Source organism: Ictalurus punctatus, chromosome 18, assembly GCF_001660625.3.
Source record: "Ictalurus punctatus breed USDA103 chromosome 18, Coco_2.0, whole genome shotgun sequence".
NCBI lineage: Eukaryota > Metazoa > Chordata > Actinopteri > Siluriformes > Ictaluridae > Ictalurus > Ictalurus punctatus.
This window is the reverse complement of record NC_030433.2, coordinates 18,119,277-18,145,300: the sequence shown is the minus strand read 5'-3', so window position 1 is coordinate 18,145,300 and position 26,024 is coordinate 18,119,277. Positions and strand designations below refer to the sequence as shown.

General features: G+C 37.5%; 2 protein-coding genes across 5 annotated transcripts; one reads left to right on the top strand and one right to left on the bottom strand.

The window, feature by feature from the left end:
* Positions 1–87: 87 nt before the first annotated feature.
* capslb (calcyphosine-like b) lies at positions 88–6,386 on the top strand (the record flags this gene model as incomplete). The annotated part of the gene is given in 5 exon segments (NM_001200544.2): positions 88–103; positions 1,062–1,206; positions 4,593–4,770; positions 5,303–5,512; positions 5,826–6,386. Coding segments are annotated over 4 exon segments (627 nt in total). The 5' UTR covers positions 88–103; positions 1,062–1,069.
* A 2,747-nt stretch (positions 6,387–9,133) lies between these two features.
* il7r (interleukin 7 receptor) lies at positions 9,134–22,279 on the bottom strand. 4 transcript variants are annotated; one of them, XM_017493592.3, is made up of 12 exons: positions 22,030–22,279; positions 21,292–21,400; positions 21,046–21,200; positions 20,828–20,967; positions 20,562–20,727; positions 19,273–19,381; positions 19,027–19,181; positions 18,809–18,948; positions 18,543–18,705; positions 13,608–13,701; positions 13,450–13,522; positions 9,134–13,335 (listed from the first exon to the last, which is right to left on the bottom strand). In XM_017493592.3, the coding sequence occupies exons 1-12, from the start codon at positions 22,097–22,099 to the stop codon at positions 12,973–12,975; spliced, it is 1,737 nt and encodes a 578-aa protein (XP_017349081.1). In that variant the 5' UTR covers positions 22,100–22,279; the 3' UTR covers positions 9,134–12,972. The 4 variants fall into 4 exon arrangements, with proteins under 4 accessions (XP_017349081.1, XP_053543672.1, XP_017349080.1 ...); XM_053687697.1 differs by having other exon boundaries at positions 20,562–20,724; XM_017493591.3 differs by having other exon boundaries at positions 18,543–18,708; positions 22,030–22,278.
* Positions 22,280–26,024: the final 3,745 nt, after the last annotated feature.

Genomic DNA, 26,024 nt, shown 5'->3' with positions numbered 1-26,024 from the left:
GATTCCCCACCCTAAACAAAATGGCACATCCCGGAAGTGGTCACTTTTTTTTTTTGCCTCTATGGCAACCGCGAGACGCAGGACGCAGCAGCAGCAGCAGCAGGTGAGTAACCAAAACATTAACACCACTTTCTACTACCAGAGTTTCTTCTAAATGATCCAAGTTCGAGAATGTAGTTAACGTTTTTAAGTTTTAGTCATAATGTTCGCTGTTGAATACATTCAGCCAACTGTTTTTAATCTGGAAAATGGATAAATAATACTAATGATGACCAGCTTCCGTGTTTGGCCAGGCAGCACTGTAAACGTTGGGTTAATGTTTCAGCCATATGGGAATAGTGTGCAAATATATCATCTCCTTAGAAGCAGTATTTCCATTAATTACCATTGTTATTTGACTTATTAAGGTTTTCAAACTGTTCTAGTTTAAAGCAAGACACTACAGGTCATTTCTCACAGACATTTTATTTATTTTAGATAAAATTCATAAAGACATAACACGTCTTGACTTCAAAACAGCAGTAATAGAACCGTCAAAACATAATGAAAGTGTTTATAAAAAAATAAATAAAGTGTTTTTGTCCTCTCATGTCCTCCGCTTTATCTGAAACTTAGCAACTTTGATGATGGTTTAAGCCCCGCCCCCTCCACCCTAGTCAACACTGTATTTTTAAATCCTACATCCATTATTTTCTCTTTTCAGAACCAAAAATCTCTGCATCAAATTATAGGGATATTATAGAGGAATTTCACAAAATGTTGATTATGTTTGGATTTACGTTAAATATTTTATACTGAAAAATGACATTTAAAAAATATATTTTTGATAACAGTCCGTGATATTTTCTTGGTTAAACAATAAAGAAATTATTTCCCAAAACATTTTTTTATGTTAAAGGCTTTCTCATGAGAGCGTCTTTTAATACTAACGACATCTAAAGACTTTTTTTGTTTTCATTTTATTGAGTTTGCAACCTTTTGCGTGTGTGTGTGTGTGTGTGTGTGCGCGCGCGCAAAACTGAAGTGCTTAGTACAGTATGTGGTGTAAATCTTCATTTCAGATAGAATAATGGCAGGAACCTCTCGGCATGACCGGGAGATGGCGATAAACGCTAAAAAGCAGCTGAGTGAGTGCTCGGACCCGGTGGAGCGGCTGCGGCTGCAGTGTCTGGCCCGTGGATCAGCAGGGATTAAAGGCCTCAGCAGGTGAATATATTGTTTCTCATATCCATTGCTGCGGTGTGATTACTTATTTAACCGGTGCCCTGATACCACACCTTAATGTACACTCTCCGTCCACTTTATTAGGAACACCTGTACACCTGAACATTCCTGCAGTTATCTAGTCAGCCAATCATGTGGCAGCAGCACAATGCATAAAATCACTCGGATACAGGTCAAGAACTTCCTTTAATGTTCACATCAAACATCAGAATGAGAAAAAAAAAAGTGTGATTTTTGTGACTTTGATCGTGGAAAGTTTGTTGGTGCCAGAAGGGCTGGTTTGAATATTTCAGAAACTGCTGATCTCCTGGGATTTTCACACACAACAATCTGTAAAGTTTACACAGAATGGTGTGAAAAACAATCTTGTGAGCAAAGGGTCTTTAGGCTGAAACACCTTGCTGATGAGAGATCAGAGGAGAATGACCAGACTTGTCGGAGCTGACAGGAAGTAACTCAACTAAGCTATCGTTATAACCACGGTGAGCAGAAAAACATCTCAGCATTCACAAAACACTGAACCTTGAGGTGGATGAGCTACAATAGCGGAAGACCACATCAGGTTCCACTTCTGTCAGCCAAGAACATGAATCATGAGCACAGACCCAATGAAACTGGACAGTTGAAGACTGGAAAAAGACCATGTGATCCCCCCCCATCTTCAACTGTCCAGTTTGGGTGAGTCTGTGCCCATGATAGCCTCAGATTCCTGTTCCTGGCTGACATGATTGGCTGATTAGATAACTGCATGAATATGCAGGTGTACAGAAGTTCCTAATAAAGTGGACAGTGAGTATATATATATGTATATATTATTTATTTTATTTAAAGAGCATTATATTTTACACAAGATATCCATGGCCTTGAATAGTGAGAAATGGAAAGAGATAGCAGTCAGCTACTTGTCTAGGGGCCATGCCTGGTAGGGCATTTTCCAGTCATGGTGGCAAAAAAAAACCCTTTTATTACCTCAGGTGATCTGTTCCCCTTTCATCAAAATCATTTCTCCTTTCACAAGACACAAAAAAAATCTAAAAGTAATACGTAACTATACGTATGTATAATACATATAAATACTACTGCAAATCATGGATGTCTGATTATCTATCTATCTATCTATCTATCTATCTATCTATCTATATATATATATATATATATATATATATATATATATATATATATATAGTCATGTGAAAAAATAAGTACACCCCATGGAAATTGATGGCTTTTTTTTTTTTTTTTTTTTTTTTAACATATTTGGACAAGCAAACATTTGATCCTCTTTGTAACAGTGCCTATTAATGAAGGTGATACACTATATTAAATGACACATAAAATCAACATTTTGTATTAATTTTCAAGTTAAAATGAATAAAAAACAAATCAGTCACATGGGAAAAGTAACTACACCCCTATTTATCACACCTTCAAATCCATAAAATTAGAATCAGGTGTTCAAGATTTGGTGTCAGTGATAAGAACTTGCTTAGGGAGTGCAGGTGGAGCCTGTCTTATTTAGATCCCTCTCATATCTAGTGTCTAGTGTTCCCTCGATACACCTCAATAACATATTCATGTGTGTTGTGTCAGCAAGCCAAGATGTAAAGGGTTCTGTAAGGCCTTCAGAAAAAAGGTGGTGTTTGCCTATGAGTCTGACAAGGGATTTAAAAAGATCACCAAATTATTTGAAATACATCAAACGACTTCAAACGACTACAGATTTCAAACAACTGATATATTGATTCAGTTATGAATTCTGCATCATATCAAAGAGTGGTTGAAGATAGTGTGATGCCATCTGTCTGAAAGTTGATGAATCGAAAGGACCTTTCAACAGAATAATGATTCTAAGCACACTAGCAAATCCACCAAGGAATGCTCATAAAGAAGAAATGGAGGGTTATTGAATAACCTAGTCAAAGCCCAGATTTGAATCCCATTGAAATGCTGTAGGGGGATTTGAAATGGGCAGTACATGCAAGACCCTAAAACATCCTGCAACTGAAAGAATATTGCATGGAAGAGTGGTCAAAAATGCCAGAAAGCCTGGTGGACAATTATGCAAAATGTCTACAAGAAGTTATTTCTGCTAAAGGGGGCAATACTAGCTTCTGTGGCTAAGGGTGTACTTACTTTTTCCACAGAAGAATATCACATCTATTGATGTTTCTGTTGAATAAATGATTGAAAAAAGCAAATTCTCCTTGTGGTTTTGTTCAAGTATATCAACTTTATTAATAAGCACTGTTTCAAAGATGATCAAATGTTAGCTTGTCCAAATATGTCAAAAAAAGCCAACAATTTCAATGGGTTGTACTTATTTTTTCACATGACTGTATATATTTTCTGGTTTCCTCCCACCTCCCAAAACATGCTGGGGTAGATGAATTGTCTACTTTAACCCTTTCTTGCAGTACACAAGCATTCCAGTCTGCCAGCGGAATGGAAATCGATTTATCGGGCATTTTCAGTCAGTATAAACAAATGAATTATGTTATCATTGCAAGTCTGGTATAAGATTAGTCAGGACATTGTTGGGTTTCTGTGTGTAGAGTATGGTGACTCTGTGTTTAGCTGCTGGTGAGCAGGGAGATGGGAAATGGCAGGGGTGTGAGTCTCAATTCACATCTCTCCACAATAACTGCAACTGCCACTATAAAATTATAACTTTTAAACCTGGTAGGCTAGGTGCTAAATAAATAAATAAATAAATAAATAAATAAATACGTATGGAAAACTGCAAATCCTTAAAAACCCTGAGTGTCCACTTTCATATGGACATTAACCAGTGCTGTGGAGTGTAACATCACGCATAAATTCAGTGCTGAAGACGGGCACCCCCAAAAGCAAGCGGAAATTCCATTTAGGCATTTAAGAACGTTTCAATAACTTGAGCACCAGGTGACATTATGCATTTTTATTTCCAGAACTGTACATGATTCATACGCCTATACTAAAGCTTTGAATGTGTCAACAGTAAAAATAAATAAATAAAATAAAATAAAAGTTTGAGATTAATCAATTTCTGTAATGAAGGAATACAATGAAAATTTTACAAAGCATTGTTTAATAATATGCTTTAAATTAAAAATGTAATGAATTAGAGGTGCAGTAAAGCAGGTCTTGTATTTCTTTCTTTGTTTTTATTTATTTGTTTTATCTGACCTCTGAAAAAAATAGAAGTTTGTAGGTCATTTTCAACCAAGTTCATGCAAGAACATATTTATTTTGTGATTTTAAAAAAACAAAAGTTTTTACCATGCTAATTTTTTCAAATTCCCTATATAAATGTGTCAAGTGCTTTGTTAGACTGTTGTTTAACCACGGTTGTTGTTTTGTTTTGATTTGTTGTTGTTGTTGTTTTATAGAGCTTTTCGGATTATGGATGATGACAACAGCCGAACACTGGACCTGAAGGAGTTCATAAAGGGTCTGAATGACTACGGGCTTCTGATGGAGAAAGACGAGGCCATTGCAGTGTTTCAGCAATTTGACAAGGATGGAAGTGGACAGATTGACTTTGATGAGTTTCTCCTCACTCTCAGGGTAACCACAAGAAGATATTTAGCGTGTTATACATTTTTCAGGGGCGAAGTTGGCTGATCTGAGAGTGCACAGCAGTATTAGATAAGTGTAGATAAGCAAAGTGCAGAGCATAACAATGTGTACACAGTTGTGAGCTAGAAGGAAGGACAAGCGTGTCTCAGTGCTTGCAGAAATGAAGTGCTCTATGCACCACAATTTCTCTGCCTGCTCACGTCACTGCTCTACGCTCGTGAATACTTTTGTATGTGCACAATTCACGGCACCTTGTGTTTATCTCAATGACCGGCATTGCTGATACTGCTTGGCTCGCTCAGGTCAGCTTCTCTCACACTTTCTGTTAAATGTACCATTCAATAAATGCCAAAAGATGTTTCAGTGAGTTACTTGTATTGTAGGAAGATGCAGTAGATCGCATTGATAGTTAGTCATTAGTAAATAAGCGTTGTATTGGACAGATTCCTGTATCGTTATCGATGCATCTCTAGTTGATATTTTCTCTTGAGAAATATTATGTTTTCGCTTGTGATCACAGCCACCGATGTCCAATGCGAGGAAGGAAGTGATCATGCAGGCGTTTAGAAAGCTGGACAAGACTGGTGATGGTGTGATCACCATTGATGATCTGAGAGGGGTGTATAATGTGAAACATCACCCCAAATATCAGAACGGGGAATGGACTGAGGAGCAGATCTTCCGCAAATTCTTGGACAGTTTTGATTCTCCTAATGATAAGGATGGACAGGTAGGCTCCAAAAAAGTGGTAGGTTCTCTGCATACTGTAAGCTTATCTATAATACTACTTATACTGTAATACTAAAATACTATATCATATCATATATCATATCTAGGGTGATCAGTCTGTTGGTAGCTATTAATAATGTATTTGTCACTCATGATTATCAACATGGATGGAAATGAAGTGACGCTGATTTCACACGATTTCTGTTTGTCTCTCTACTGTGTTTGCTGTATGGAATGGTAAACATAATTAATTAATCATTTGAAAGTTTCCATAAAGATGGCTATTGATTTTGCATCCCTGTTTTGTGCATCAGGTTACCAAAGAAGAGTTTTTAAATTACTACGCTGGTGTGAGTGCTTCCATTGACACTGACGTCTACTTTATTATAATGATGAAAAATGCCTGGAAACTTTAAACTAACGTCTTCAAATGTCTGCCCCAGGGTAAAGTGCTACCAGATGGAACTCCTTCTTCTTTAAAAACATCAAACCTGAATCAATCAGCATGTGGACAACAGATTACTAATGTACCTGTCCTGATTCAATCGAACCAACATCAGTTCTGTAGAGACTCTCTCTGTGTGTGTGGTTCATTAAGGTCTGGCTGCAGATTACAAACCACAAAAGGCATGATTTTGTGTAGATGTATGAAAATCTTCAAATAGGAAAAAGGTATTCTTATGTATGTATATATTTTCATAGGTTTTGATACATAGCTAGATAATATGAGCTAACCTGACAGGGTTACTGAGAGAATTTTAGAAACCATATCAAAAACTGTATCATAAACATTCATTGTCTTAAATGCTAATGCTGGCCAGCTTGGTAAAATAATAACCTGACAGAATTTCTTTGAGAAATTTTCTTGTTTTAATGTTAATCTTTGTTGAGTTTTTTTAAACTGCTAATGCTAGCTAATTCATTAGCATGAGCGAACCTAACAGGATTTCTTTGAGAATGTTTGTTGTGTTAATTTCACTGTTAATCGACACAAACCATGCTAGCAAAAAATAAATAAATGCCCCCAAACAGCACAATAATGACACAAGTCTGTTACCCGTCTGTATCTTCCGAAGTCCATAGTGTGTAGTCTTAACACTATGTAGACTAAAAGTAGCCTGCTGATGTGTTTTGATCGAATCAGGATCCAGGTCTTTGGCTGACAATACTTGTAGATATTTTCTCCCAGCTTAGTATTTGTTAGTTGGATTTCAGAAATAAAAATTCTTTTAGAATTTTGCCCTTCTTGCTTCGGATGCACTTTCCTGGGTTTATTGCAGTTCTCGAAAGGCACAAGAGCCAAATTCCTAACACGGTTAAGTATTTCTAAGTGCAGGCAAGCACCGGTGTTTAACAGTGTTCGTCTCTCTATCTCTGTTATCTGAAAAAGGCAGGTGATGTGGCTAACCTGCTCCACTGAGTCTTTCTCTCTATTTAACTGTTGGCTTATTTGATGTTTGCACCTGCTTGGGTCCCGAAATGAGAAGTACACTTTTACACTAATGCAGCCAGAAATAATCAATCACTCATATGTATGAACATAGACGCGCTTGGGTTTCTCTCTGGCTTGGGCAGTTTTATCTTTGCCTTCATCTTTCCATTCCACTTTGTAGCTGTAACATGGGTGATGGAAACCTTTATGAGAGAGAAAAATGTAATCATGTTGGGGGAATTTGTTTGGTGGAAATAATTCCATCCACTTTCCCATCTACAGGTCACGAAAGAGGAGTTTTTCAACTACTACAGTGGAGTGAGTGCGTCCATCGACAGCGACGTCTACTTTATTCTGATGATGAAGACGGCATGGAGGCTATGAGAGTTTTCTAGTTGTACTGTATTTCCTTAATTTATAACGCCTTAAAGTTTCACTATACATTTGACATTTTTATGACACAGTGACTGTATAGAATAGCAAGTTGATATTTGTGAATCATGAAGATTTTGACCTTTGATTTCTATTTCGAGCATTCGTGTCTTTTGGTTCCGAAATTAGCACACATCCGTGAAGTTGGTTTCACACTGTTCACAGAAAAGCAGTGGGTGTAGAAACAAACAGGTCAAAGAAGTGATACAAAGTTCAAACGTTTTCAAGATTTTCCCAATTCTCTCTGCAGAGAGCGATGTCCACTCATTCACACATTCTTTTACACATTCACAACTACTAGCAATTTAGCATTGCCAGTCTATCTCCTGGATTTTTTTTTGTAGTGGAAGGAAACCAGAGAACCCAGAGGAAACCCATGTGGTGAAGAACATGGGGAGAACATGTGAAGACAATAACCTAGGCTCAGAACCAAACCAGGGAGCTGTGAGGCAGCAATGCAACCCACTGTACCACCTTGCTGCCCCACAGCAATTTTTTTTTTCAGAGTGCAGTGTGTACTGTAAGCAGTGTAAAACCAAATGAAGGCTGCTCAGAATTTACTCATGCATGTATATGAATCCTGTCACATTACAATACACAGCATTGTGACTAAAGGAGAACGCCACGCTCTTAAATCTCAGCCCAGCCAGATTAAGGACCATATTATCATTTCCTTCCAAACACACACCAAGTGATTACGCTTCCTGGGACACAGTATATTTTCCAGTTAAAACTCAGACCTGAGTAAGACACCTATATGTTATGATGATATGTTTAACAACATAACTGTGCATGCTTAACAATCAGTATCCAGAATAAAAATATCCAGTGCTGATTCAATGTCCATAGAGGCGTGCTTGACATTTGCTAGAACACAAAAAATTACTGTAAAGCTGCAATTTGTTATTTTTAAAAGTACTCCTAAATCAAGAAACCAATGGGAATATGTTGAGCAAATATGTCGATCTGAATATGTTGCAAAATCTCCAAATGCACGATACAGCAGCTGAGAAAATGCATAGAGCGTAAGGGTGAACAAGCTGTGAATAATAAACACAACATTAAGTAAATGTACTTTTACTCTTATTCGTACCTGAATTTATAATAATATTAATAATCATCCTTATAAAATAACAAAAAAATGTCATATAATACAGCTCTCAATTCACAACATTGTCACATGCTGGACCAGGATTGTTTCAGGCTTCAGCTGAATTTTTTCTGGGCCAGAATTTAGCTCCACCCCAGCCACAATAAGGCCGCTCAGTTCATCCTCTTTTTCTTTAAAGGCAACTCATAAGACATATGTAGTTTCAGCAGAGAGGACATCCCCTTTAAATCTTCCCCTTTAAATCGTCTTAATAAATCGAAATTAGTCTTAGGTTTTAGGATATCTTTTAATATCGGATTCTGTGCAAATTCTTTAATAAAGCCAGTAGTATAAACAATTATTGCAATGTACTATACAATGTAAATGCTTTGTGGTAATAAAACAATTTCTTGTAAGAAATGTAACTCAGTTAAATGTGATGCTAGATGTAATGAAGCAGTGACTAAGAATAAACCTGAGTATATAATTAAATCATTGACAACCTGCTCTTTACAGCAGGCAGGACACTGTGGGCCTCATTTATCAAGCTGGATACGAGCAAATCTATTTACTTTTATAAATTTAAACGGAAATGTATGTTTAAGGAGACTCACTAATGTGAACCTTGATTGATTGACTTATTCAATTGGTATTATTAGCAATGTGAATGACACCTCAAATTGCTGATTTATTTAAATTAGATACACAGATGTAATGACATTTTTGTGAAATTCAGTTGTTTTACATAAATTGAATCTTGAAAGATCAACCAATCAAACACAAATCCATAAATGAAGACAAATAAGACTAGCTGTTCAATTAGAACAAAATAATGGCACCCTATACAAGGAGGAAAAGTTGTTTCTATGGTAAATGACGTTGTAAATCACATTGGCATAGCAGACACTGTTTTCTTTCACTGGTAATCATTTTTATCATTTGTAGTGTTGCCTTTTTTGGAGTTTTGTTGGTGTCAGTAAATGTAAATCAGCTCTACTGTGAGCATGTATGGTAAATTACAGGCAATTGGTATTGATCAGCATGTGCATACGCTTATAAAAGAAAAGCAGGGTTAGAGATGCTTTGTAAGAAAGCAGAAATGTTTTGCAGAAATGTACAGCAGAAATGTACAGCAGAAATGTTCAATAAAAACGAAACTGGAAAAAAGATGCTTTGTAAATCTGATAAAAGCAGTTAATTTGATTTTATATTATTTACACCAAGCTTTACTGAAAGATTGATAAATGAGGCCCATTGTCAGGAAAAAATACAAGTTATGTATAAATCACAAGAAAACATTTGATTTTTGGTATATATAGTAATGCAGCTTTGTGAGAGTACATTCCCCTCTGATTTATCGAACTAATCATACATAAGTACAAAAGTGAAGGAATACTTTAAGTGACTGAGGCTAGCAGCTGTATTACTGTGTGTCATTAGCGGTGATGATTAATCAAGTGCTCATGTCTGTGAAGGACTGAACTCCAACAATGCTAACAGAAACTTTGTGCCATACTGTGATAGTGATTATTAACTGGTATCAGCATTTCAATACAAGTTCTTCTTTTGGAAAAGCCAGTGGTTTTGCTGAAATCTACAAAACATTCAATGGCAAAATCCAAACAGTAGCTGAGTTGATGCATAACAGTGTAATTTCATGTGCATAAGTTGTACATACAGTGCTGTGAAAAAGTATGATTTCATCTGTTTATGTATATCTCATAATAAATAGTTTTAGATCTTTAAACAAAATGCAACATAAAACGAAGGCAACCTGAGTAAACACGCAATACAATTTTTCTTGTTTTTTTTTTTATTGATGCAAAAAAAGTTATTCAAATCCTATCACCCATGTGAAAAACTAATTGCTACCTTAAACTTAAAATCTGGTTGTGCCACCTTTAGAAGCAATAACTGCAATCAAATTCTTCTGAAAACTGGAGATAAGTGTTTCACTTACTTCTAGGACTAGGACTTACTCCTGTGGTTTGGCTCATTATCTTGTTGCATAATCCAGTTTCGCTTCAGTCTCAATTTACTGGCTGAAGACCGGATATTCTCTTTTAGGATTTTCTGGTAGAGAGCAGAATTCATGTTTCCCTCAATTATTGCAAGTTGCCCATGCTCTGAAGCAGCAAAGCATCCCCACACCATCACACTTCCACCACCATGCTTGACTGTAGGTATGATGTTCTTTTTGTGAACAGCTGTAACAGGAACCCTGCATTCCAAACAGTTCCACTTTCGACTCATCAGTCCATAGAACATTCTCCCAAAAGGTCTGAGGAACATCAAGGTGTGTTTTGGCAAAATTCAGATGAGTTTTAATGTTCTTCTGGGTTAACAGTGGTTTTCACCTCGCCACTCTTCCATGGATGCCATTTTTGCCCAGAGTCTTTTCTGATAGTGGAGTCATGAACAGTGACCTTTATTGATGCAAGAGAGGCCTGTAGGTCCTTTGATGTTGTCCTAGGCTCTCTTGTGACTTGCTGGATGAGTAGTTGCTGTGCTTTTGGAGGAATTTTAAAAGGTCGGCCACTTCTAGGTAGGTTCACTACTGTGCCGAGTTTTTCCATTTGGAGATAATGGCTCTCACTGTAGTTCTTTGGAGTACCGGAGCCTTTGAAATAGTTTTGTAATCCTTCCCAGACTGATGTATTTCAATCACCTTCTTCCTCATCATTTCTGGAATTTCTTTCAGTTTTGGCATACTGTGTTACTACTGTAACACCTATGGTAAGACCTTTTAATCAAATTTCATGCTGTTGAAAAAGTTCTATTTAAGTGTTGATTTGATTGAAAAGGGTTTGCAGTAATCAGGCCTGGTTGTGTCTAGTCCAGCTGAACCCCATTGTGAATGCAGTTCCATAGATTTGGGAAAATGGTAACTATTGGGTCCAATACATTTTCACACAGGCCCTGCTGGTATTGGATCATTTTTTTTTTGCTTTAATAAATAACATTATCATTTAAAAACTGTATTGTGTGTTTACTCAGGTTGCCTTTGTTTTATCTTAGATTTTGCTTTAATTTCTGAAACAATTTAATATGAGATACACAAAAACAGAAGAAATCAGGATGGGGGCAAATACCTTTTCACAGCATTGTACATACAATATCATGTCAAAAAGTTGACACTTTTGTTATGTACACTGAAGAGAAATACATTCAAAATGTAGCCTATAGGATAACACACGACTTCTAGATAAAATTTAGTTGAGGTGAAACTAAAAACAAGATCTTGCAATTTTCTGTACCTGAAGTCTATGTACGTATATGTTGAGCTAATCCCTCGCTTCGTTTGAGCTAATAGAGTGATGGAACGGCCTTTACGATGGCATCTGGGTTTCCCCCAAGGGGAACTGCTAAATACAAGTTGATGAGGGTATGTGAAAACATTACTGCGACACGTCCTTATTCTATGCAATAACAGTCATCACAGTGTATCCTATGTCATGTTTCCACTTTTTAAAGATACACTTTACAAGTTTAAGAAATGATCACTATAGATAATTGTATAGTTAATCTGAATAATACTTAATAGGAAACGTTAGGCAAGCTACTTTAAAAATGCAGTTACCTTAAGCATGCTAGCTGTACTGCAAGCTATATGGAAAAAAATAGCATAATTAAACTACATTGAAACTCCATTAGTGAAGCTACATTATTGATGTTAGCATGTCACCTAATTAAAAAAAAAAAAAACTGCCGGTAAACAGCTTGGCTGTGTTAGCAGTCAGGAATCTCTGAGACATTTGTTGTGTGTTTACTTGTCAGGCAAGACATAATATAACTTAATGGATTAATACATGTTTGTACATCAAGGAAATAAAATATAGCCATTATCAGAGCTAACTTATTTAACTTATTACAAGCTACAAAATAGATTAAAAAATAGCTAATAGCGTCCCTGGTAGCACTATTGTGCGCCTATGTTTATAGGTTGCTAGGCTAAACAGTAAGATTTTTGCACGGGCTCGACGTTCTTTTCAACACTGGTGGTTTTACATATGATGAGTTTCTCTTACAAGAATCAACACCAACTCTTCTCATTGCTCCGCAATCCACCCACACATATTTCGGTTGTGCTTTAATTTGATGACTCATATTAGGAGGTACAAAAAGGCTTGCTCTGGCATGTATGGTGAAGGAAATCACACAACAGCACTGTTAAGCATTTGGAGTTCAAGTTCATGGGTTTTGAAACATTCAGAGGAAATTAGCAGCGAGCGATAATGGATTGTTTGAACCTGTCGTATAGATGCCTACAAACTGTTTCCATGTTTCCTTTTTTATATACTGTAGGATTTCAGCTATAATGTAGGTGTTTACTAAACTGTCAATCATGCATACTATCCATAACTTTGCTTTGATTGGCCATTTGCTGATTTTGGCATCTGGTTTCTGGTAGATAATTACTAACTGACAGTTAGACCATGAGGATAAGAGCAGCCTGACGAAATAAGCAGCTAATGAGATATTTACCTGTCGTAAATTTTTCCCCACCTCACTGGGTTTTAAAGAGGCTCGACATGGTGACATACGTCTCGTCCTTAGAATGTCTTTGGAAAGCCTCTACACTTTGGCAGCCAGGGTTATCGCGTACATCCTCATCAGATGCACTTTCATCCAGCAGCTTCGTTTCTATTTGGGATGTCTCTGATTCCAGACTTTGGCAATCTTCGTTCTGCTTCTCAGACATTGAAGTGGGACAAGAACCTATCAAAGCCGCAACCCCATCATCGCAGGATTCTGTGGTGTCACCCTGATTATCACCAAACTCAGGGGTGAACTGCTTCTCCTCAGTATAAACCACTGGATAAATGTTGATATCCTTGAACATTTCCGGGCTGAAACTCACAGGTAAGTGCTGTAACACAGGTAAGTGCTGTTTTGTTTTTTTTGTTTTAAAATCTACCACTTAAGGATTTCCAGTTGATTGGTGCATACACACCTACTGTTCATAAAACTCAATGTGACTTACCTCCTTTTGTCTGTGGATTTGAGCGAGAGTGGCCTTTGGGTCTGGAACATCTGGGAAAAGGCAGGTCTGTATCCTAGGAGAAGTAAAATGCATGCAAACTCAAATCAACAACACACTATAAACATTATTTGCAATCTTTGAATCGAAAATGCACTCACTCTTTCTTCCATTGTAGGATCAGAAACCCAATGGCAACCAGCACAATGGGAGTCATGCAGAGGAGGATGTACAGAACAGGAGGCGCTTCAACAGCTGAAAGATGGTTAACTCCATTTTAATGAAATTAATTCAATTGGTTTTTGAAAATCCATCCATACGTTTTCTTATCCTACACAGGGTCAAGGGGAGCCTGGAGCCTATCCTAGTGGACTCAGGGCATAAGGCAGGGGACACCATGGACAGGGTGCCAACCCATCACAAGGCACAATCGTACACACCCATTCACACACTACAGACATTTTAGAGATGCCAATCAGCCTACAACACATCTCTTTGGACTGGGGGAGGAAACCGGAGCACATGGAGGAAACATGCAAACTCCATGCACACAAGGAGGAGGCAGAAGGTTTTTGAAAATGTATCTTTATAATGTATAATCACTCACCCATTCCTCTTTAGTAATCCCTTTATCCTGGTCAGGGTTGTGATGGACTCAGCACACTGCGCAGCACTGTGCGCAAGACAGGAACATACCCCGGATAGATGCAGATCCATCACATGGGACCATACAAACGGATTCACACACATTCAGACCTAAGTCTGATTTAGACTAGCCAATACATCTATCAACATGTTTTTGGAATTTGAGAGAAAACCTGAACAGGCTTGGGAAAGCTTGTTTTCAAACAATCCACATCAGACAGGAATGATTTCTAGGATTTATGGTTTTATTCTGGCGCTTGGTAGTGAGTCGAGTAACAAAATTAAGAATGCGTGGGAAACGGAGTTAGGAGAACAGATAAGTGAGGAGTGTTGGTAACGTGTTATAGGGAGGGTACAGTCTACCACTTCTTGTGCTCGTCTTGGACTTATACAGTTCAAAGTTTTAAACAGAGTCCATCTGTCCAAGTCGAGACTTTCTGTGATGTATCCTGACGTAGAGGACAAGTGTGATAAATGCCATGGCTCTCCCTGCCATTTTGGCCATATGTTTTTCTTCTGTCCTGATCTCCATGGTTTTTGGTCTGGTTTTTTTACCATCATGTCCACTATTCTTAGAGTAGATTTAAAGCCTTGCCCATTGATTGCTGTATTTGGGATTCCTGATGACTCAGTTCCATTGAGCTCGATACAAAAGGATGTTATTGCTTTCACATCCCTTATAGCAAGACGTTCCCTACTGTTGCACTGGAAGTCTGCTAAATACCCATCTATCTCCCAGTGGCTAATGGACGTGATGTTTTTTCTAAAACTCGAGAAAATAAGGTATACGATGAAGGGTTGTATGGATAAGTTTTTTTTTTTTATAAATGGCATCCCTTTATCGTATACTTTATGGAGTTACAGACACTTCCCACTTAAATTTTTGTGCCTGTTGTTGGGTCTTACAATATCTATATAACCAGCGATAGTTATTGGGTAGCCATAATGAGCCGGGGGAGCGAGGGGCGGGTTTACTTTTAATTTTGTTTTCCTTTGTTAGTATAAAAAGAGAAAAAACCTGTGAATGTTTACTGCTGTGTGTTGCTCAATTTGTTTTTTTGTTTTTTTCTTCTCAATGGAATATTTGGGAAAGGGAGGGGAGGAGAGAAGAAAAAAGGTGATTTTCAGCAGACATGTTTGGTAGATGTGTTCAGCAGAAATGTTCAGCAGAAATGTTCAGCAGAAATGTTGAGTTCAGCAGAAATGTCCAGCAGAAATGTCCAGCAGAAATGTTCAGCAGAAATGTTTAGTTCAGCAGAAATGTTTAGTTCAGCAGAACTGTCCAGCGGATATGTTCAGCAGAAATGTCCAGCAGAAATGTTCAGCAGAAATGTCCAGCAGAAATGTTTAGTTCAGCAGAAATGTACAGCAGAAATGTTTAGTTCAGCAGAAATGTTCAGCAGAAATGTCCAGCAGAAATGTTCAGCAGAAATGTTTAGTTCAGCAGAAATGTTTAGTTCAGCAGAAATGTTTAGTTCAGCAGAAATGTCCAGCAGAAATGTCCAGCAGAAATGTTTAGTTCAGCAGAAATGTTTAGTTCAGCAGAAATGTTTAGTTCAGCAGAAATGTTCAACAGAAATGTCCAGCAGAAATGTCCAGCAGAAATGTTTAGTTCAGCAGAAATGTTTAGTTCAGCAGAAATGTCCAGCAGAAATGTCCAGCAGAAATGTCCAGCAGAAATGTTTAGTTCAGCAGAAATGTTCAACAGAAATATCCAGTAGAAATGTTCAGCAGAACTGTCCAGCGGATATGTTCAGCAGAAATGTCCAGCAGAAATGTTCAGCAGAAATGTCCAGCAGAAATGTTCAGCAGAAATGTCCAGCAGAAATGTCCAGCAGAAATGTCCAGCAGAAATGTCCAGCAGAAATGTTAAGTTCAGCAGAAATGTCCAGCAGAAATGTACAGCAGAAATGTACAGCAGAAATGTTTAGTTCAGCAGAAATGTTTAGTTCAGCAGAACTGTCCAGCAGATATGTTCAGCAGAAATGTCCAGCAGAAATGTTCAGCAGAAATGTCCAGCAGAAATGTTCAACAGAAATGTACATCAGAAATGTTTAGTTCAGCAGAAATGTTTAGTTCAGCAGAAATGTTCAGCAGAAATGTTTAGTTCAGTAGAAATGTTCAACAGAAATGTACAGCAGAAATGTTTAGTTCAGCAGAAATGTTTAGTTCAGCAGAAATGTTTAGTTCAGCAGAAATGTTCAGCAGAAATGTTTAGTTCAGTAGAAATGTTCAACAGAAATGTACAGCAGAAATGTTTAGTTCAGCAGAAATGTTTAGTTCAGCAGAAATGTTTAGTTCAGCAGAAATGTACAGCAGAAATGTTCAATAAAAATGAAACTGAAAAACCTACATGAACATGGGGAGTACACATACAAGTCCACACAGGCAGTAACCTGAGCTCAGGATCGAACTGCGGCTCATAGAGCTGTCAGGCAGCAACGCTATCCACTGCATCACTGTCTATTACACTCTCTATTACATAATTTAGCTACAACTTTTTAAATAATAAAAATGAAATGTGGGCCTGGGCTGGGTTGGGGGGGGGGGGGGGGGGGGGGGGTAGTTGTATACAGTGGCTTAGTGGTTAGCACGTTTGCTTCACACCTCTGGGATTGGGGGCTCAAATCCGAGCTCCACGCTCTCACACTGTGTGGGTGGAGATTGCATGCTCACCCTGTGTTTCAGTGGTTTCCTCCCCCACTCCAAAGACATGTGTTCTAGGCTGATTGGCATCTCTAAATTGTCTGTAGTGTGCGAATAGGTGAGTGAGTGTGTGTGTGATTGTGCCCTGTGATAGGTTGGCACCCTGTCCAGAGTGTCCCCTGCCTCGTGGGATAGGTGTCCCCCGAGATAGGCTCCAGGCTCAGAGGTAGTACTGAAAATGGATGGACGGATGGATGGATGGATGGATGGATGGATGGATGGAAATGTGGGCCCTGCAACAAGTCTACAATCTAAAACCTAAAACAAACAGATAAATATTTGGAAAAGTATTTGACATATTTGTCATGATTCTCTAAACCTCCAGACCTGCTTCAAAGATGACAGTGTGTAACATTCACAGAGTTGAGAAAAATGAGCTGGTGAATGGTGAAGTGGCACCAAATATTACAACTGAGAGGAACTGAGTTAGAGGAAATGATTAGAGGATATGAAAGATATTGGAAGCAGTGATGATATCACAATATCACATTCATTATGTTTGAACTGTTTTTTTTTGTTATTTTATTTATTTATTTATTTTAAATATCTTAAGATACATGTACATTATAATGAATAAACATCTCAGAACTCTAACATACTAAATGTCTGGTTGCTATAAATTAAATGTATTTCTCATTTGGTTCTATGGGTACTTTAAAAAAAAAAAAAACTTTATTTATATTAATCTTTTTTTGTACAGCTTGTTTTATGTTCAGACTCACAAGTGTTTCACTGTAATACATTAGTAATACATTAGTACAAATTATATTTCTAAATATACATTAGTACCAAAGATAATGATATATTAGTACAAGTTATAAAAATATAAAATAGTTAAGAGGTCTACTACACTACAAGAAGGACAGACTAAAGAAGTAAGATTGTAATCTAGATTTAAAATGAAACCCTAAGGCTAGTAGGCTTTTAAACACTGCATTCGCTTCTAAATGCTAAGCTCTTTTCAGTCCTCTGAGGAATTAACAGGAAGCCTGCTGAAGTGGTTAGACAGGGCTGTAATGCTTCAAGAGATAAGGAAGATATAAATGAGTCATTAAAAGCTTTCATTGAAAGTCATTTGAATGCGGTCCTACTTTTTTTTCCCCTGGTAAACACTTCATTCTGAACCAACAGGAGTGTATTTAAAGTGACAGAAACATTCTTCACTAGTCATGTAGCATTTGCACATATTGTGTCTTATATAGTTCTTATACCAATGCTGCTGAATTCTCGATTCTGATTGGTGAGAAGGTGTTGAATGGTTTTCCATAATAGTAGCAAATCATACTTTTCTTATTCTTATACATTATAGTTTCTACACAGCAAAATCACCAGTGTTGATTTAACACCCACAGTGTTGAATTTACACCCTACAATGTTTATATAAGTCCATTGGACTCAAATAAACACTCTGGGTGTTAATTCAACACTAGGGATTTTACTGTGTATATTAACATCTTACATGGGGGCTTGTATGAAGGATACTCCACATAAATACATTTAAAAAGTGTGTCATTTTTAACATGGTGAAAGTTTCTGTGAGGATTGTCTATTCAGGAGACATCAGAATTTTGTAACAGTCAGAGGTAAAGCTGCAAAGCTGCAACTAATTTTTGTGGTTTCAAACAAACTGACAATGTGTTGTATTGTGTTATTAACTGAAAGAGCGAGGGGAATAAAGATAGGCCGGTGACGGAATGACATTTCTATGATGTAGGTGTTAAAAGCAAGTTAACAATAACTCTCACCCTTTGCTGTGATGTGGTTCACGCTGAAGTTCTTGATCCTGCTCCACTTGGTCCAGCTCCCATCAAAATAATCCACAGGTCTGGCTCTGACACGTACGTTGTATATCTCACTGTCTTTCAGCTTGTCTCCCCCTATTCTCATTTCTTTGTATTTCACTGTCACCTTCTTTCAGAAAGAGGATATTATTATAAACATTTTGATACCGCTTGCATTTGCTGTATGTAGTTGTGAATCTAATGTAAAGAAATCAGAAATATGAAGTCACCTCTTTAACTTTGGAACGGTCTCCCCAGAATTCCACTTGGAAATCCGGTGTTTTGACATAGTCATGTATGTATTTTATGTGTATAACTGCCTCATCATGCTTATACGTAGCATTCTCAATCTCAGGAGTTGTAATTTTAACTGCAAAGTACAAATAAGACAACTGTTTTTAAATCAGTGACTTAAACATTGGCAAATAAAGAAATCGACACAACGTACCCATTTTCGCCAAGTTCAACTTTTGTGTTTGCAGTTTCTCATCTTTTATGTGGATGTACAGTTCATACTGTGTTACAGGACTCAGACTCAAAAAAGTGAATCTGTTACTTTCCATAGTTGCGTTGGAACAAATAGAAACTGGACCTTCAAAATGACTGAAGACAGAACAACATGATGCAGTCAAGTCAGTAAAGATTGACAATTTACAAGATAAAACTAACAGAAATGCCAGAAACAGCACCATACCAAAGTGTTACTTTCTCACACATGGTGGTGTCAAACTCATTCAGGACACAGACTAGACTGCTCTGTTGTAAGGTCATCAATGACCAGCAGTCAGTGTCAATGGGGGCTTCTGTATCAGGACATGTGGATTGAACAGAAATACATATGCCATAAGTTTTCTGTTCCATCATGTAGTCTTATATCTATGTACTATTCAATCCTTAAAATGATGATAATAATCATAACAATGCTAGTGAATCTAGCTAAAACCTTTAGAGTAAATTCGAATTAAATGGAAAACATAAAGAATAAGCCTTATTATAAAATATAACATGAACAATCCATGAGAAAATGTATGCATGACCAATTAGATATTAATGCCGTAATTGCTTATAGAGGAACAGAGAAATGTTAAACTTGTACTGTAATAGGAAGATAATTAAATTAAAGGGTTCTCTGATGATCATTATTATTATTTGTATAGATATTTAATTAATTAAACAAGATGACATGGCAAAAACATTATGTAGTATCGTGTCTTGTCTTTTTTATGTGATCCATTTACTAACCAGTAAAATCCTTAAAGAAATCAATAATTATATTAATAACAACAAATATGCTTATGTTTGTTGACTTATGCTGATTTATAGTGCCTCACAGAACATGTAAAGAATAAAATCCATAGTCTACATTCTCCTAAGTCCAAAAAAATAATGTATCTTATAGTAACCTAATCATCTGTTCACAGCATTTGATTGGGATAAGAATCCAATAGTTCTTATACCAATGCTACTGAATTTTTTGATTCTGATTGGTCAGGTGTTGATTAATTTTCCATAACAATAGCAAATCATAAGTTGCTTATTCTTATACATTATAGTTTCTATATTAACATCAAGTTAACAATAACTTGCTTTGTGGATGCTCCACAACATTAAACATAGATATAATTTGATTTTTTTTTAAAATGACGTGTCATTTTTAATAAAGAAAGGAAATCTTTGGGAAATTGGTGTGGTATGAGAGGAATAAAGCACTATAAAGAACACTGTATTATAGGAAAATTAACAACTTTGGGTGGTAAGAACAACTCTGTTTCATGCTGGGCCACATCACATCACCTTATCATTGATTATTTTCCTATAACAGCATGCCCTAAGTGTTTTATTCCTTGCCTTAATGATAACATGCCTCTTTAGAGATGTTATTGATATGGGACTGAAATAATAAGCCACTAGGAATTAGGCCTGAACGTTTGGTTGCAACTGATTACAATAGTGTGCATGTATTAACTCATGGAGGACTCTCACCCTTTGCTGGGATGTGGTTCACGCTGAAGTTCTTCACCCTGCTCCACTTGGTCCAGCTCCCATCAAAATAATCCACAGGTTTGGCTCTGACACGTACGTTGTATATCTCACTGTCTTTCAGCTTGTCTCCCCCTATTCTCATTTGTTGGGATTTCACTGTCACCTTCTTTCAGAAAGAGGATATCATTATAAACATTTTGATACCGCTTGCATTTGCTGTATGTGGTTATGAATCTAATGTAAAGAAATCAGAAATATGAAGTCACCTCTTTAACTTTGGAACGGTCTCCCCAGAATTCCACTTGGAAATCCGGTTTTTTGACATAGTCATGCATGTATTTTATGTGTATAACTGCCTCATCATGCTTATACGTAGCATTCTCAATCTCAGGAGTTGTAATTTTAACTGCAAAGTACAAATAAGACAACTGTTTTTAAATCAGTGACTCAAACATTGGCAAATAAAGAAATCGACACAACGTACCCATTTTCGTCAAGTTCAACTTTTGTGTTTGCAGTTTCTCATCTTTTATGTGGATGTACAGTTCATACTGTGTTACAGGACTCAGACTCAAAAAAGTGAATCTGTTACTTTCCATAGTTGCGTTGGAACAAATAGAAACTGGACCTTCAAAATGACTGAAGACAGAACAACATGATGCATTCAAGTCAGTAAAGATTGACAATTTACAAGATAAAACTAACAGAAATGCCAGAAACAGCACCATACCAAAGTGTTACTTTCTCACACATGGTGGTGTCAAACTCATTCAGGACACAGACTAGACTGCTCTGTTGTAAGGTCATCAATGACCAGCAGTCAGTGTCAATGGGGGCTTCTGTATCAGGACATGTGGATTGAACAGAAATACATATGCCATAAGTTTTCTGTTCCATCATGTAGTTTTATATCTATGTACTATTCAATCCTTAAAATGATGATAATATTAATAACAATAATAGTGAATCTAGCTAAAACCTTTAGAGTAAATTAAATGGAAAACATAAAGAATAAGCCTTATTATGAAATATAACATGAACAATCCATGAGAAAATGTATGCATGACAAATTATATATTAATGCCGTAATTGCTTATAGAGGAACAGAGAAATGTTAAACTTGTACTGTAATAGCAAGATAATTAAATTAAAGGGTTCTCTGATGATCATTATTATTATTTGTATAGATATTTAATTAATTGAACAAGATGACATGGCAAAAACATTGTGTAGTATCGTGTCTTGTCTTTTTTATGTGATCCATTTACTAACCAGTAAAATCCTTAAAGAAATCAATAATTATATTAATAACAACAAATATGCTTATGTTTGTTGACTTATGCTGAATTATAATGCCTCACAGAACATGTAAAGAATAAAATCCATAGTCTACATTCTCCTAAGTCCAAAAAAATAATGTATCTTATAATAATCTAATAATCTGTTGATTGGGATAAGAAAAGCTTACCATCATCTCCACTTTGAGAATGAGCCACAAACGGATACAGAATCAGGAGCATCCAGAAAAGAGTTGCCATTTGTTAGTCTGTAATATTCACTGAGAATAAAGATTAGAAAAGAAGCAGTGCACCATCGCTGTGTTACAGATGAAAGTGAGTGAGTGAGTGAGTGAGAATATGCTGTTGCCGATCACTCACAGTACTTATACCACAGAGCAAAGGAAGAGGGAAGAGAAACAGAGAGAGAGAGAGAGAGAAACAGAGAGAGAGAGAGAGACAGTGAAACAGAGAGACAGAGAGAGAGAGAGAGAGAGAGAGAGAGAGAGAGAGAGAGAGAGAGAGAGAGAGAGAGAGAGAGAAACAGAGAGAGAGAGAGAGAGAAACAGAGAGATAGATAGAGAAACAGAGAGAGAGAGAAACAGAGAGATAGAGAGAGAGAGAAACAGAGAGAGAGAAACAGAGAGAGATAGAGAGAGAGAGAAACAGAGAGAGAGACAGAGTTTGTATATAATCTTTTTCTATTGCTGTTTGATACACATGCATATAAACAATTTAAAAATTCTGAAGTTCCTTTAGTCAGAAATCCTGAAGAAATGAAACTAGTCAGACAAAGGGTGCCTCGAGAAACAACAGCTATGAAGAGTCTAAGCAATGAACTACATTTATGACTGGTAAATGCAGAAACAAAACTCGCTGTGTCATAAAAAATCTGCCAGACCTTTACTTCTACCCCAACTCCTTCACTACCCACGGAGGATTCAGTGATTCAAACTGTCCACAATCAACTGTCTCTCTACCTTTCACAGAACAATCTCCAAGATTCTAACCGGTCTGGCTTCAAAGTGACACATTCCACAGGGACTGCCCTTTTGGCTGTCACTGAGAAGCTATATGCTGCTAGATCAGCCAAACTGTCGTTTGTCCTCATCCTCCTCGACCTTTCAGCAGCGTTTGACACAGTCAACTACAATATTCTCTTGTCCACCCTCATGAGTCTCATAATTCCTAGTGCAGCATGGTAGTGGTTTACTTCCTACCTGGAAGGTCACTCATACCAGGTGATGTGGAGGGGATCTACATCTGCTCCCTGCAGACTTTTCACTGGTGTCCCACAAGGCTCAGTACTTGGTCCTCTTCTGTTCTCCCGCTATACTCAGTCTCTTGGTGAGGTCATATCCTCACATGAGTTCTCATACCACTGCTATGCAGATTACACTCAACTCACCCTCTCCTTCCCTCCCTCAGATCCTCTTGTTTCTGCTCAGATCTCAGCATGTCCGGTGAACATCTCTTCATGGATGGCAGCTCGTCAGCTGAAACTTAATCTCAGCAAAACTGAACTGTTTTGTTCATTTCAACTGATTCATCACCATGTCAGGATTTCCCTGGACATCTCTTTGATCCCACCTTCGATTCCTGCATGGAACCTTGGGGTAACCATGGACAGTGAACTGTCCATTTCCTCTCATATTGCTAATATGACACGCTCATGTCGATTTCCCCTCTACAACAGCAGAAGGATTAGTCCATTTCTATCCATACAGGCCACACAGGTGCTGGTTCAGTCTCTTGTCATTTCGAGACTGGACTACTGCAACTCACTCCTAGCAGGTCTGCCTCTGACTCACAATCTCTGCAACTGATCCAGAATGCAGCTGCTCGACTTGTTTTCAACCTTCCTAAGTGGGACGGCTATGGCTCAGGTGGTAGAGCAGGTTGTCCACTAATCGTAAGGTTGGTGGTTCAATTCCTGGTCCACATGACTCCACATGCCGAAGTGTCCTTGGGCAAGACATTGAACCCCAAGTTGCTCCTGATGGCAAGTTAGCGCCCTGCATGGCAGCTCTGCCCGCATCAGATTTAAAACTCTGATGCTTGCCTACAAAGCCAAAAATGGACCAGCACCCACTTACTTCAAAGCACTTAGCACACCCTGCACTGCACCACAATCCCTCCGATCCGCTAGCACTGCTAGACTGGTGCCACCATCTCTCAGGGTACAAGGAAGGCCTCAAGGCATCAAGACTCTTCTCTGTTCTGGTGGTGGTGCAATAAACTTCCCCTAAATGTCCGAACAGCTGAGTCACTGAGTCAGCGAGTCACTGTCTTCAAACCACATCTAAAGACATACCTTTTCCTAAAGTACTTACATTAGCATTTTCAATTTAAAAAAAATTACCTTTTGGTTGTCTGTTTTTTTCCCTCCCAACAGAGGTATAAAACTGATGGTATTCATGGTCCGTGCCCTAGTGAACCAGTATCTGATGTATTTATTGATAGAGACTTCAAAGCACTTCTGTAAGTCGCTCTGGATAAGGGTGTCTGCCAAACACCATAAATGTAAATGTAAATATTATAAATCACCTCAGAGTACAAAAGCTATTCAAATGTGTTCTGTACTAGAATATGTTCTCAGTATACGGACCTATCCAAAAGTTTTGGCACCTCATGCTCAACTTCCATTTTGTTGATTTTCCAAATGAAAAGGGAGGAAACATATTATATTTCTTATTATATTTCTTCACATTTTAATGCAACATTACTGTTTATTTGTTGAATTTAACACACTGGCAAATATAGTAACACACTGGCAAATTTATATAACTATAAAAAAAATAGGTTTGGGCACATGATCCAAGTGATCCGCTGATGGATTTTTTTTTTTGGTAAGGTCTTAGAACTCAAATGACTTGTTAGGCATTAATCCAATTCCATAAAAATATGTTAAGGAACACTTTTAAGGTCAAATTTGATCTGGAAGACCAAGAAAACTTACTAATAGATCTGCTCACCACTACATCACTACCAAAGTTGAGCAGGAACCAGTCCACTGTGCAGCGGTGCTTGCACAAACATGAGCTGCATGCTGCAGAAGAAAAGCTTACCTGCGATCTCATCACAAAAATATGCAACAGAGCACATTGATAAGCCAGAGACACTCTGAAATAACCTGCTGTGGTCCAACAAAACAAAGATGAACTCTGGCTACAATGATTTACGTTTTTTTGGGAGAAACTGATACAGATAGAGGGAAGAATGGATTCTACTAAATATCAGCAAATCCTGAAAGTCAGTGTCCCACATTCACTGAAGAAACTGAAGCTGAAAAGAGGACAGATATTACAAGAAAACAGTGATCCAAAGCATATCTGAACATTAACTTTGAACTACTTGAGTTAAAAGAGTAAGGTTTAGGAATGGCCTTCACAGTCCTCAGATTTAAATATCATTGAAAATATATGGGCAGATCTCAAACATGCTGTGCATGCAAAACAACTGAGGAATATATTCTGCAACGAAGCATGGGGGGAAAATCCTAAAGCAGGAACACAAAGACTGTTAGCTGGCTAAAAGAAACATTTGGAGGCTGTTTCCAAAGGGGATGTTACTGACCAACAGGCATGTCAAATTGTAAAACTTTCAGTGTTTTCAATATGTTAAATTCAACAAATAAGCTGGAATGGTGCATTAAAATGTGCAGAAACATGTCATATTTCTTTAGAGTTTGCTCCCTATAGAGGTTGTGCTAACTTTTTCATGTAATTTGATCATGTGTCCGCAAACTTTTGTGTAAGACATGCATTCTTTTATTTTTAATTCCCTGTGTTTGCATAGTTATGGTGCAGAGTACTAAAGCAAAAGTGAAATAATAGTAATAATAATAATATATTTTTTAAAACAAGTCTCCTCTCAACACTCCAATCTGAAAAACAAAAACAAGCGGTAACCTGCTCCAGCCCACTTCCTGTCAACTTTGGCAATTGGGGTTACATCAGAATGAGGCCAACACGAAGGGAGGAATTACTCTGCACATCTCTGATCTTTCAGTGAACTGAACACAGCGAGATACAAGATGTTGATGTGACAGGTGTTAGAGCAATCCAGATTGAGTAATTAGTTAAATTGTCTTGAGAAAGTCAGAGGTCTAATTAAGTAAACCTAAGCATTACACTTGACTCTTGATGGCATGCGGAAAGTCGAGACTGTGGTTACGGTTGTATAC